The sequence below is a fragment of the Nannospalax galili genome, unplaced genomic scaffold (genome assembly GCF_000622305.1).
Source record: "Nannospalax galili isolate Female #2095 unplaced genomic scaffold, S.galili_v1.0 scaffold498, whole genome shotgun sequence".
Taxonomy (NCBI): Eukaryota; Metazoa; Chordata; class Mammalia; order Rodentia; family Spalacidae; genus Nannospalax; species Nannospalax galili.
In genome coordinates this window covers 2,571,369-2,584,993 of record NW_008342032.1, presented here as the reverse complement: position 1 = coordinate 2,584,993, position 13,625 = coordinate 2,571,369, and the positions used below count along the sequence as shown (strand labels likewise).

Sequence of the window (13,625 nt, the reverse complement as noted above, 5' to 3'; positions counted from 1 at the left end):
TCCTCAATTACACTCTACAGTAGGAAATTATTTGCCTGCACATTAGAATTTTGATGAAAACCAGAAAGTAAACTCACAAAAACAAAACATCAAGAAAAAAAAAATGAGAACAGGAAGCTTATTTGAGTTGACTTTCCCTTTGTAAAGGAAAAGCGTGGGAATTATTTTTCAACAGGCTTTTACTGAATAAAAAAGCTGAAAAGTTAGAAGTTTGTAAGTCAAAAGTGACTAAAGTTTAGCAGTCAGAAGAATGTGTTGGATGAACCCTGAGCATCACACATATCTGAAGCCTATTCTCAAAACAAAAGCAACAAAAATAAGTCTTCACCAAGCGAATGTAGCCCCAAAATTCTATTTCAACTTCTACTTAACTCACAAGACTGTCAAACCAGTCCCAAGGAAACACTCAGCTACCCTGGTGACCTTATCAAAGTTAAGATGGCTCTTCCCAAGCTGGGCATGGTGACACACACACCTCTCATCTAGCACTCAGGAGGTGGACCTCTGTGGGATCGAGGCCGGCCTAGAGCCTGGTCAAGTTCCAGGCCAGCTGAGCTACAGGGAGACCCTGTCTCAAAAAATAAAAGAAAAGAAAAGAAAAATAAAATAAAATAAAATAAATATGGTTCTTTCTTTGCAGAAAGTCAGGAAGTGTATTCCCTTTCCGCTTGCAGATATATAATTTTATAAGGTGAAAAGGCGTTTATGAAACAGCAGGAAAAACACTCAACACAATCTCTCTTCATGTTGCTTTCTGATGAAGATTTTTTTTCTATCCAGACATACTTTGGCTCATGCAACACTGTCCACCAGAGAGATTCAAATTCTTTAGCAAAGAGAGAGCTAGTGCTCCCAGCACCAGTAGCAGGTGCAGTAAGCAATTCCAGGACTTAGGGAAACAGTCCTAGTCCTGGCCAAAGCCCCAGTCCAGAACATGGCCCTTTTCACCCTGTGGATTTGGTGAAGTTGCCCCAGACATCAATGGTGGTAGCAGTGGCAGCAAGCTTGGGTTGTGGCTAGGGTAGACTGGCACCTCCTACTGATGTTTTCAAGTCCAGTGGGCAGGGAGAAAAGATAATTCCAGCCCCATGCAGGGACATCACAAAGATGTTCCACTCAGAAGAAAATCAGATACTAGTATCAAGGGTACTTTAGGAGGTCCCTGTTGTGTTTAGAGCTTGGGATAGGAAAACTACTTTGGAGCTAACTAAAGTTAAATTGAGGTGTCTACTTACAACGCCAAGAAATGTAAATAAGATAGCCTGTGTTAAGGACCACCAATTCTAGAAGGTGGAATCATACAGGTTCCATCCTGTTCTATCTGCTTAAATTAAGTCACACCATGAAATACCATTCTCCCCCAACCAAAGCCACTGTTCTGAACTCTACATGCCAAACATCTTTGAATACATATTGATGAGGTTCTGGGTCTGACTGTGGGGGATTAGCTATCCCACCATTCACAATGCTTAGGTCAAATGCCGACAATTCATTTCTTGAGTTAATACCAACCAAGACTAGGGAGCTTCTCTATTGTTTAACAGCCTGGATTCTGAAAATGTCTGAGGGTTTTTTTTCTTGTTAAATGCAAACAGACCATCATCACTCATAGTCCTAGTCATCATCCTATAGGAATCTTGTATAAAACAGGCAATACACAATATTCTCCTAAAATTGCCAGAGCTTTAGTTAGTTCTACAGCATGTGTAGTTTCACAAAGCAAAGAAAATGGAATTAAAATACTTTAATTTTGACTGTCTGGTAAGCTTCATTTCCAAATAATAATTAGATATGTGGATGCAAACCCCATCATCATTGAATCTTAAGACACTTTACTCTACTTACTTGTATTTTAAGAGCAGCCACTGCATTAGCCAGAGTCCTACAAGGATCATGCCGTTAATTTCACAAATAGAAAAGGCCCACTGCACCCGGTTAAAATGGTCAAAAAACGTGTCCGGTAGTGGAGGCTGCACCTCCTTAGGAGGTACTCGTTCATGGACGACCGAGATCATCACTGTGGTGAGAATGAAACAGGAAAGTGCATAAAGAAAGGCCAGAAGAGTCTTGCCCCACTCCATGGGGTACTGGGAGCGCTCTGGTTCTGGCATGGGGATCTTTATCATCTCTTTCCTATACCCATTTGGCATCCCATTGGGTTTAATCTTGATGCTGAAGCTGCCGTCGGGGGTGGGAATGTCAACCCCAACGCTGAGGTGCCCGTTGGCATGGCCATTCTTGTGTGCTTCCATGTGGTGCTCCATCTTCAGGGTCTCTATCATGTCTAAGAGCCGCTGCCCGTTGTCAGACGAGACTCGGCACAGTGGGGTTTTTTTGAAATCCTCTTGGGTTAAGTTGATCAAGTCCTGGCCTGTGAAATGTTCTAGAGGTTCACAGTATTCTGGCATAGCATTCTCTAACAGCCAGTCTGCCACCTTCTTGGGTGACCAATAAACCACTTCCTTCATGGTACTGGCAGACAACATGCAGTCCCCAGCTCGCTCACAGACATCAGCAGTCACTGTTCCTACAGGGCAAGACACCAGCCCTCCTTGGCTGGTTCATCTTCTTGGGTCTCATGAGCAGAGACTCATTTGGCAAGATAGTCAAGGAAGTTTTAAGACACCTCATGTAGCTGTTCCCGAGCATTAATTCACCTCATTTTTGAACGGGATTCTTCTTTCTGTGGAAGCAAAAGAAAAGGTCAAGAAACCAGGACTTCCAAATCAATTCTAAAAAATGTAAAGCCTTAACTTTCATAATGAATGTGGAAAGACAATTATTTGTAAACTCTATGGTTCTCAGCACTGGCTTCAGGGAGCGCTGAGTCCCTGGCTTTCAGTCTTCTCTGAAAGCTCATTAAATTGGGTCTGAAAATGTATCAGGTCAGAGGAGGCATGTTCTACTGTTTCTCCAGTGAGGCATTTAATAAGAATAATTGAACAATACTATGAACACTAGTCAGCACTGACCAGTGATTCTGTTTGTACTCAACTCAACTCCTTGGTAAAATGTAGAGGGCTGGTGAAGCTATTGAAATCCATCATTCTGTCTGGTGAAGAATGTTGAAAAATGTACATTATATGCAGTAACTTAGATATCACAGAAGAAAACCATAGAAACTCTGAGCTCGAGGTCATCTGCTCCAAAAGTTTTACACTCTTTTGTCAAAACGCCAGCAAATCACTCTTCCAGATTCGCTTGAGCCCTCATATATAAGAATGCCACTGCAGCTACTTGGGAGGAAGGACGGGGCCGGGGATGGGGGAACGGGACACTGACACCCCGCCTATTCTGTTGATCTTTCTATTCCCAGTGCCTAGATATTCCTCTGGAACCCCACAATTTGAAAATCAAGAATCGGATCGACCCCTCTCATTTGTAAAGAGGAACCTGAGTTCTGTACAAGTCAAACAGCTTGCCTATTGTTGAGCACACAGAGGGGCTTATGTAAGGTCAGTTTGAGACTTAGTTCAGTCTATTTAGTCACTAAAGTAGTTAGCCAATAATGTAACAATAACTTTTAAAGGCATATATTCAAGGGAAGATTAAAAAATTTATAAAACTATTCATGAATATATATACATATATAATAGACACAACCATAACTATGACTAATGAATACAGCATTAAGAAACCAAGTAGAAAGGCACATAACCTTATACTGGATGCTTCTGGGAGTATTTCTACTTTTCTGCTACCTATTTCTTTAATGAGCATATGCTACTTTTATAACAACCATTTAAAATCAAATAAAACAAGAAAACAGAAGACCTAACCTAATAAAAACAACCTAGCTATGAAACATGACTTTGGCAGAAGACAGACCAGAGTTTAACTCCCAGCAACTCCCCTGTTTAACCCATAACAATGTGAGCCTCAGGTTGTTCACCTTTAAAATGGGGACAATGGCAATCAAATATTTCCTTTACAGGATTGTTTTCAGTGACTACGAAGACAGTATGTGAAAGCGGGTGAAAGAGTCCAACTCTGTAGGCAGTGATCTTGAGGCATTTGTTGGAGCTCATGTCTTTTTAGTCCTTTTTCAAACTACCAATCATAATCGACAGCCACTGTTCACTTTATCTCACCACAAAAAACTCTACCAGCTGGATTAACTCTTTTCTAATGATTAATGTTGTGTTAACTGTAAAAGCACTTTTGTAGATCTAGAAGTTTAAAAGCTGCAAATTATTAATGATATTGTTTGTCTAAGAATATTTTTGTGGATTATTAAACTGGAAACTGTTCCACTCTTTTAAAAAAAGTAGTTCTGTAGCCAAATGCACTCCACAGGTGCATGCTGTCATCTTTCCAGGATGTCCATATTAGGATGTTAGGTACTAAGGAAACTAATTCTTCAGGAAAGAAAACATTCACAGGGATTTCTCAAAACTAACTTCCTTAAAGCTGTCCTACCCTCCACCCCCTTTCCTCTCCAAGTCTCCCACTGAACTCAGTCTCATTCTTGAAGATAGGTAATATACATCCTCCCAATTTCCCAGTCCTAATACCACCAATGGGATAATAACTTGAAGACACATACCAGTCCCTCTCGAGTGTCCTTGGTGCTGTACACCTTCCCTGTCACACCTACCTGCTCCTGGCTAAGCACCTGGGAGACTCCATGGAATCCCTGAATGCCATCCAAGGGCAGCTGCCTCAGGCAGCCCGAGAGCTCAGAAACTACTCTGTCATAACCTGTCAGAATCTTCAAAGATATCCTTCAGACCTTGTACCATCCAAGTTTTAATGGAAAATAAACCTACTAGTAATATCACTAATATTGAAAACTGCTTTAAACTGCCTTGAATGAAAAGGGAAATATAAGCCTTTTCCAGAGAGAAATAGAAAGCACTCACAGCCACTACAGAGGCACTCCAATTGTGGTGAGCACAGCCTAGACAGCGGTGAGAAGGAAGGAATGCAAAAAGGGGACCCTCCAAAGACCTCTCCTCAGCAGATTTAGGGGTAATGGTCAGGGAAACGTTCAACATCTACAACAGAATGCTAAAGAAAAAAGTCTTGGTGGTGTCATGTTCAGGCCCAAGGGAAGGGAACACTGGCTTTCCCTGGAGAAAACAGCATTGTGCTATCTTCATTTACCCCCTTGCCCAGCACAGGACATGTGCCAGCCACAGCTGCCACACCAAGGTGTACTGTACTGTCCTCTGATGGGCCAAGCAGGTACATCATCTCCTGTGTAAAGAGATGAGAAACTTAAAAATAGAAACAAGTCAAATTGTAGGAGACAGTTTAATATAGGATCAGACATCTATCTGGCATGGCAGGTGCCTCAAACATCAGACAGATCAAGAGGAACAGAGGAAGAAGATCTTGCAAAGTCAATCTCATCAAGTAGTTTCTGACAGCAGGAGGAACTGCCCAGAGTTAAGATGATATGCTAGCTGCTTCCACCATCATTACCAAGGACCACAAAAGCATTCCCTTCTGAAAACAAACCCTGTACTTCCCCTAATTTGGAATCCACCATCTTCTCCTAGCTAACTATCCAGAATTTTCTCATACACTGCAAGTTTCTTTGCACAACCTTTATTTACTGAGCACACCACTTCAGAGTCCTTTCCACACACCTCAAACTGCTTCCTCACCAGCATCTGCGGCACACACACACAAAAATCTATCTAGTGTGCTCATGTGAGAGAGCACTCAGGTAAGTGTTCTATAGGAGAAATGAGTGTCAACATGAGGGACCTATTCAAGTCCTTTAATGGTTCCTAGTCAGTTTCAGTTGGAAAACAGGCCTAATTTAACTACCTCACCTACCTTCACATAGAGTACTACCATCGTAAGGATGGTTATGTTAAAGAAATAAAAGCGCACATCTTATTCTTTACCTTATGTCCTATCTTCTTTTCCAATGCCCAACTGGACCCACAGTAATGCTTCATAAATGTTTAAGGAAGCTGTCACGTCTAGAAGGCATTTCTAAGTCCCATCATCCTAATACAGGTGTAAAGACAGCTTTCCAGTTTCATGAGGAAACAAACTTTTATTTTTAAGCAAGCTTTGAAGCCTGAAAACAAATGCATTCATGCTGTTTACCTGTAGCTGATATGGAACTAGGCAAAGGGGAAAAGCTCATTTCTGTGGACGTGACCTGTTAGATGGCTCCTGTTTTTCAAAAGCCATTGCTCGTACACTTGCTTCAGGGACCCCAGGGCCCAGCTATAGACACAGAAGTCAGAAAGTTGTTTTTCCTTGGACTTACACACTCAGGATAGATACAGTGTGGTATTTCTGAAAGGAGACAGGCGAAGTGTCTTCACAGCTCCACCTAGAATACTGTATGTTCACACAGGCTTGGGCAACAATTATCATCACCCAGAAAAACCATGTTGAACTCATACATGACCCAAGTGAGAGGATTTATTACACAGAATGGGGAAGAAATAACAAAAGAACAAAAATGAAATAAACACTACAACACTTCTTCCTGAAGTATCTCACAATTTGTGAGACAGAAGAGGCATGGGAACGTCATTCATCTTTAATTTTCAGAGAAGTCTGGTCCAGTTTTGATTTGTTTAAAATTTTAGGCATAGAGAAGAGGGGCTTCTGGAGTGAAGAGGCTCTGCAGGGCACTCCTGTTGAAAATATTCAATGGCCTCACAGATGTGAACATGGAGGAAGGAGAGTCTAAAAAGTCCCAACCAATCAATGGTGGCTGTCTATGCATTAAAAAGAGGAACACATGTTCACTACAGGGTCTAAGCTTAGCAGAACTTTCTATCTGGTCTCAACCAAGTGAAAAATAATTGTTTTAAATTCAATTTGGCTGATTCTAAAAATAGATATTTTAGTCTTTAATGTTATGAGAGCTTTTTGATAATATGCCACACCACCATATAATCCATTTATAGTTAATTATGAAAGTCAGGTCTTCAAGGAAGAAAAATAAAGCAATCATTTTGGAAATGTAAAAATGATTCAACCAACTAAAATCATGAAATAAATCATTTAGAACTACTTGCTTATACTCCTTCAAAATAATCTATTATATCTTTTACCTGGCATAATCTAGAAAAAAAAAACAGCATTGTGCTATCAAAAACTTACCACTGGAATTACAAATTGAGCACAAGGATTTCAAAAATTAAAATATTATGCCAGTAATCCCAGTACTCAGGAGCCTGAGGCAGGATGATTGTGAGTTAAGAACCAGCCTGGGCTACATAGCAAGACGCTGTCTTGCGTATGCCTTTAATTCCAGCACTCGGGAGGCAGAGGCAGGCAGATCTCTGTGAGATCTAGGCCAGCCTGGTCTACATAGCAAGTTCCAGGCCCCTGGAGCTACAGGGAGACCCTAGCGCCCCCCTCCAAAAAAAAAAAAACCACCAACCAAACAAAAACACCGTAACATCAAAACAAGCCCTCCCAAGAATTAGAAATTAGAATATTACAAAACATAATACAAGTTGAGAATTCATATTCTGCTCTGAAACAAACCGACATTGTATAAAGTAAAGATAATCTACTAGAACTTCTGACCTTTGAAAAACTCATGAAATGGTTCATTCTTCCTTTACTCAATTTGGATAGCTGCTGAATGCTTTTCTCTATACCAGTCCTAGTAGGCTGAACATTTTATTTAGCACTTGAAGAGTTAATTTAGATATGGAGAATTTATAAAGTACATATGAAGGACAAAAATGGTTAGAATAATAATGTAGGTTCAGTTGAAAGGCCTACATATTTATTTCCACAGTTGGGGGAGTTTTAGAAGATTACTTTTGATGCTGTAACCTTTAAACTGGCCTTTATTTTCAATTGCTATTACATGCAGTGCTCACAATTCCACAATCCAGCTTTGGTTTGCAAATAAAACCATCCCTTATAAAAGAGGCTCCTTCAGCTAAGTGTATGCTGACCTACTTTGTGGAGATTTGAGAAGGGCTTGCTGAAATGTGCGTATCTGCCTTTTGGTCTACTTAGACTGCTAAGGCTTTAGGCTCTCAGAAGGCTGTATTTGATGACATCTTTTGGTCTCCTCTTGTCCTTGTTTATTTAATAATGCTTATGCTTAGACTTTAAGTATTTGTAGTGCATTCTTCCTTAGTAGCTGCCCTATAATTTACCTGATAGTTTCCATTTTTATACCCTTATCCTCCCCGTCCCCAAAGTTGGAACTACACCGAAATGTAGTAGCCCTCAATGTGCAAAGGGAAGATATCTTTTGGTTGACAACATTAACAGGGTATAATGACAAAAGAGCAGTCATATGCCAATTGTACACCATGGATTGTGGATCCAGTGCTCTGATGGTTTGAAGCCTACATTGTCCCATCCACTTCAGAGAGTCCTACTCCCCACAGCCTGGACCTCAACTGAGACATTTCATGGCAGGGTGTACCTATAAAAAATATTTAGTAATCAGAAAATCCAAAGAATCACTTATTATAGCAAAAAGTTAGAAACACATTAAAAGTTCTAAAGTAGAAACTGATAATCATTATGTTACAGAAGACTAAGCCTCCACTAAGATTTCACCATATTTCTATTTTTATAGTAATATTTATAGTTTTATCAAATGAATACCAGTTACAAAAGAGAACATCAATTTTGTAAATACACATATACTACAAATGCCATAGGATAAAAGTCTAGAAGTTGTTTATAAATTTTCTAATATCTCTGGATAATAGAATTATGAAATAATTTTCTGTTTTTTTTTTCCTTTTAGCATTTAAAAAATTTCTCTGATAAGTATGTGTTACTTGAGTCTGGAAGGGCAAAAAATATTGCTCTACAAAGTATTTTTTATTTTTAATTAATATTTTATTAACATTTTTCTCCTTTGTAATCTTACATTGTTTCAAGAATAAGAATTTTTTTTTCTGTTAAATTAAATTAGTACGTTTATTCGTTCGGTAAACATAAGCTGTTGAGTACTCTGTACAATGAGAATGGATTAGAGCTGCCCTTGTAGGCCAGAGGGGTCAGCAGAACAGAATGCAAACCTAGAGGCCATGGTGGTCAGTGCTGACTGAAGCCTGTTCTCAACCACCCAGAAGGGATTCAAGTAGGTTTCTAGAGCAGATGACAAAAATCACTGACTTTATAGAATTAACAGGAGCATTTCAAGTAGACAAAGCCATGGTAAGCTCAGGCCGCTGCATCAGCTTGAGAGAGCCCAGTTCTGTATAGCTCTCCAACCTCTCTTGAGGGATATTACTCAATAGCTTGAGATAGATCATGGTGCATTCACATCACAGCAACTGCCAAGTGCTGCAGGCCAGGGTTCTTTCCAACACACGACTGGCAGTTAGCATTATTAGTTCAAGAGAAGACTTTTGATGTACATCAGATAGTTGCATTGAGGAAGGTGAGCAGAAAGTCTAAGGACCCAGGACCACAGCACTTGGGTAGCAGGAAGTCTGGAATCCAACAAATCTGTGTGAATATCTGTGCAGAATTTCTTGGATCTGTGATTGATAATTTTCCTCAAATACTGGAAAATGTTGTTCATTATTTAAAATATGTAGGCTACACTGTAAAACTGGAAACATATGCTTCCTACTCTTTCTTAGAAATATGAAATGAGCTTGTTGGTTTCTTTGGCCCTCTCTGCATAGAACTCCAATCTTCCATATTTAAAACAAATGGTCATGAGAGGTGAGCCTGACCACAGGTAAAGACACAACTGAAGCTCAAACTGAAGGGCACGAAGAAATTCCGGGCTCAGACAGTCCCCATTTGTCCCAGAGAGAAAAAAACAAACCAAGAAAAACATAGCTGCTCTACCACCTGGATTTTTTCAATTGTCTGTCCACTCAGGCTGCTATAAAAATGGAAAAGATGATTTGAAAACTCTTATGTGGTCTGTACCACAGGGAAATTTTGCATAGCTCTTCTAACAACTATTTATTACATTTTCCCTTAGGATTTCATTCATACAACTCAGTTATCAAATACTCAAGATATTATCTATTCCCATTCAACTAATGAGCTGCCCCTGCCTGGAGCCAGCAGGGCTACCGTACTGTTTTCCTGGCTCATCTGCCATTCTTGGACTTGGACTCACTGTAACAGCACTGGACAATGTCAGAACATAGCTCATGTTTCCTATTCTACCGGTTCACACAGGAGCTGACATGTCCGTACTAACTTCACCCTGCAGAGTGGTCACTCTATTCCTATCCTACCACACTCCATGTCTTTCCATTATTCATATTCTTTTTAAACATGAGAGTTAAATCCTTGCAATGTGCTGCTTGGTTAGCTAGGATATAAAGGCTATGTGTAGCTCTGACTCTACCACAAAAGTAAACCAAAGCTGTGAAAAAAACTCTACTTGCTCAGTACATGATGAGGCCCTAAGTTCAATTCCCACAGTGCAACAAACTGCCTATTTTTGAAAAGACACGTTTTAATGCATTTTTTCAAGTTTCATACATTATATTTTGATCATATTTAGACCCCCCCATATCTGTACCCCCTTTACTACCTCTGCCCAATTTCATATATTCTATTATATATACATACATATATACACATAAAGCCCTATCAAGTCAAATTTGTGTCTCCAAATGCCCCTTGGTATGGGTCTATCCACTGAAACCTGGTTCACAGTGTCACACCCTTAAAGAAAACTGACTCTCCCTCTTCCAACAGCTACCAGTTACCAATAGTTCTCAGCTAAGATGGGGCTTCTTACCTACTTCCCCAAGTCTATGTTGGAGTTTTGTGTGCATGGGACTTGTGCATGCTGTCACCATTACTGTGTGTTCATATGAGTAACTGTCGGGCTGTCTGGAAAATTCTTTCCTTGTGATCATCCACCATCTCTGTCTCTTACAATCTTTCTGCTCCCTCTTCTACAATGGTCGCTGAACCTTGGGTGGCAGAGGTTTGACATAGGTGTCCTATTCAGGGATAAACACTCTGCAGTCTTTTATTCTCTGTATGTTGACCATGTTAATCATCATCTGCTGCATGAGGAAACTTCTGGTGAGAGCTGGAGCTTAAATGGCAGTTTCCTCTGAACTGAAATATTCCTCAGGAGGGAGAAGGAAGCTTATGAGACTCAGGAAGTAAACAAATTTTACATGTCTGGGAACACTGAAACTTGTAAGAAGCAGTAAACAGCTGCTGGAAGGGGGCTCTGAACAGCTTTGAAAGAAGTGTAGAGAACTCTGAGATGCAGCAATATCGGGCTTTTCCAAGACATCGCTGGTTTTATGTCATCCCTGTTCCTGTAAGTAACCCTCACCCATATTCCTGTTAGAAATGCCAATAAAAACTCTCTGGTTCAGCAAGTGGACTTTGATGCAGTGCAGTAGCTGCTTTTATCTATCATGGGTTCTCTTTTTGGGGTGAGTAGACATTGTTGTGTCTCCTCAGGAAAAGTCTCTCACACAACACTGCTAAAATAAAAAAATCCACAGGGCTAAAGAGATGGCTCAGTGGTTAAGAGCACTGGTTGCTCTTGCAGAGTACCTGGGTTTAGTTCCCAGCACCCACATAGTGGCTAACAACCATCTGTAGCTCCAGTTCCAGGGGATCTGAGGCCTTCTTCTGATCTCCATGGATACTGCATGACATGGTGCACTTACATGCATGCAGGCAATACACTCATACACATAAAATAAAAAATAATAAAATTAATAATAAAATTTTTTAACTTAAAAAAATTAAGAACTTCATGTATGCACATAAGGTGTTCTGATCAAATCTACACCCACTCCCTCCCCTCCAACTCCTCCCATATCTCCCCATCACTTTTTCCTGAATAACTTCGTGTATTCTTTTTTTTTTTTTTTCAATGGGGCTTTTTGCTACTCTAACATTCCCTCCTCTGAAGAGGTAACCCTAAAATCTTTTAGGGATTAGATAAGAGTTCCCAAATACTTTTGACATTTTTGGCCTTTGAAACAGAGTCTGTTGCTAAGAGGCCCAAGGACATTTTGACAATGACTTTTTCAAGTCCACAAAAGGAAAAAAATTAAAGATTAAAAAAAAAATCTTTTAAACTGAAAAATAATCAAAGAAATCTTTCAAGAAAAGTTCTTTGAACAGAAGGACACCATTTACCAAACCAAAAGAGTATATCAAGGAGTCTCAGAAGAGTACCTGAGAATATAAAATACTATTTTACTATTGTTGGATATTAATTATTTTAGAGAGAAAAGAAATGCTGACAAATGTTCGTTCCCACTCTTCACCGACCTGACTTTCTTTTCTTCCATGTCACTCCTCACAGTTTTCAGTCCCTGTCCTTGACTTTCCTCATTGAAGCTGCTTATCCTGACCAGACGGGACATACCTAAAAACAGAATGTTGTTTTGATACCTGAAAATGCTGTCTTGATACCTAAAAACAGAATGCTGTGTGCATGTTCTATTATAACCTTGTACTAGGCAGTGGTACTTTTTAAATACTGTATAAACAATGAGAATAGTGGCACCAGCAATTAGCATACATCTTACACACAGTAAGCATTTCCTCTGGGCTTTCTAGGGTGCTCAGATTTCAAATACATTTCTCCCTTGTCTCATATACTATCAAAATGTCCTAAAAGGTTTAATATTCTGGCTGACAAAATACTTTTCTCCAAGAATGCTTCTGCTACCTAGAATTAATTAGAACTTCTTAGTCAAATGTATGAATATTTTAATTCAGAAGTATGGCTGTTAATAATCTATGAACCTTGGGAAACTGGTGGGCCACTCAATCACCACACTTAGCACAAATAATAAAAGCAACTACCTTAAAATATATTTTCACACTTTAAATTGAGGACTGCCTACTGCTGAACAGACTGATAGCAGGCTGAAAGAGAACTATTTGTTAAAACTGAAAAAACTTTACAGTCTACTTATACTGGCAAATTTTTCTAGTCTAGTAAAGAATACAAATATCCATTAGTTGGTTAACCAAGTTTCTTGTTTCATAGAGAAAAGCTCTACCAAGCTACACTTATAAACTTGACTCACTGAAGTAAAAAAGGAAAGCTCATTTAAAGAACATGACCCTGGGGACTAACATCAGGTTTCAAAATTAGCAACAACTCACAGGCCCAGATAGGAGAAATCAAGTTCAAGTGTCTTTCCCAAAATAAATTTCTAATACTTACTTTGATAGCTAAGAAAGTTCAATCTATTTCAGACCAGAGAACGTTAAAGGTGTAAGTTCTGAATGGACAGCCCTTCGGTATACATGCTGGGGGGCATTCTTGGCCACAGAAAGCACTGTCCAGGCCCCCAATTGTGCTCAGCGTTTCCCTCTTCCCTTGCCGAGGGTAAAGCAGGATCCAGAGTTTCAAGGAAATCAAGTGAAGATATGATTTACCTTTACCGCCACACTCACATAAGTGTTTTGTTCATGTTTTCTCCAGACAGCAAATAACATCAGTTCTTTAAAAACAAAACAAGGGAGCCCTCCGCGCATTGACTCCCCCGGCCTCATTCGCCCTTCCATCTCCGCCGCTGTTCTCTGCTCCTGGTTTGGGCCCTGCGCCATTCCTGGTCTTGGGTCCCCAGACACCTGGGGAACTGGTGCTGCTTCCTGATCATTTTTGACCAGGCCAGCTTGGTGCCTTCCTCGGGCCCCAGGAGCACTGCTTCCTCGGGACCTGGTCCCGCCCTCACCTCTCCCTGCTTCCC

At 40.1% G+C, this 13,625-nt stretch overlaps 1 protein-coding gene across 21 annotated transcripts in view; it reads right to left on the bottom strand.

Annotated features, from left to right (window-relative positions):
• The window catches only part of Sgms1 (sphingomyelin synthase 1), a 323,387-nt gene that overhangs the window by 36,573 nt on the left and 273,189 nt on the right, over positions 1-13,625 (bottom strand). For 19 of the 21 annotated variants that reach the window (XM_029565807.1, XM_029565796.1, XM_029565809.1 and 16 more), the window contains one exon: positions 1,846-2,683. In XM_029565807.1, the coding sequence (XP_029421667.1) occupies positions 1,846-2,486 (641 nt within the window). In that variant the 5' untranslated portion in view covers positions 2,487-2,683. Of the gene's footprint in view, positions 1-1,845; positions 2,684-12,189; positions 12,287-13,625 lie in introns of all 21 variants that reach the window. The other 2 variants (XM_029565801.1, XM_029565808.1) reach the window with 1 other exon arrangement.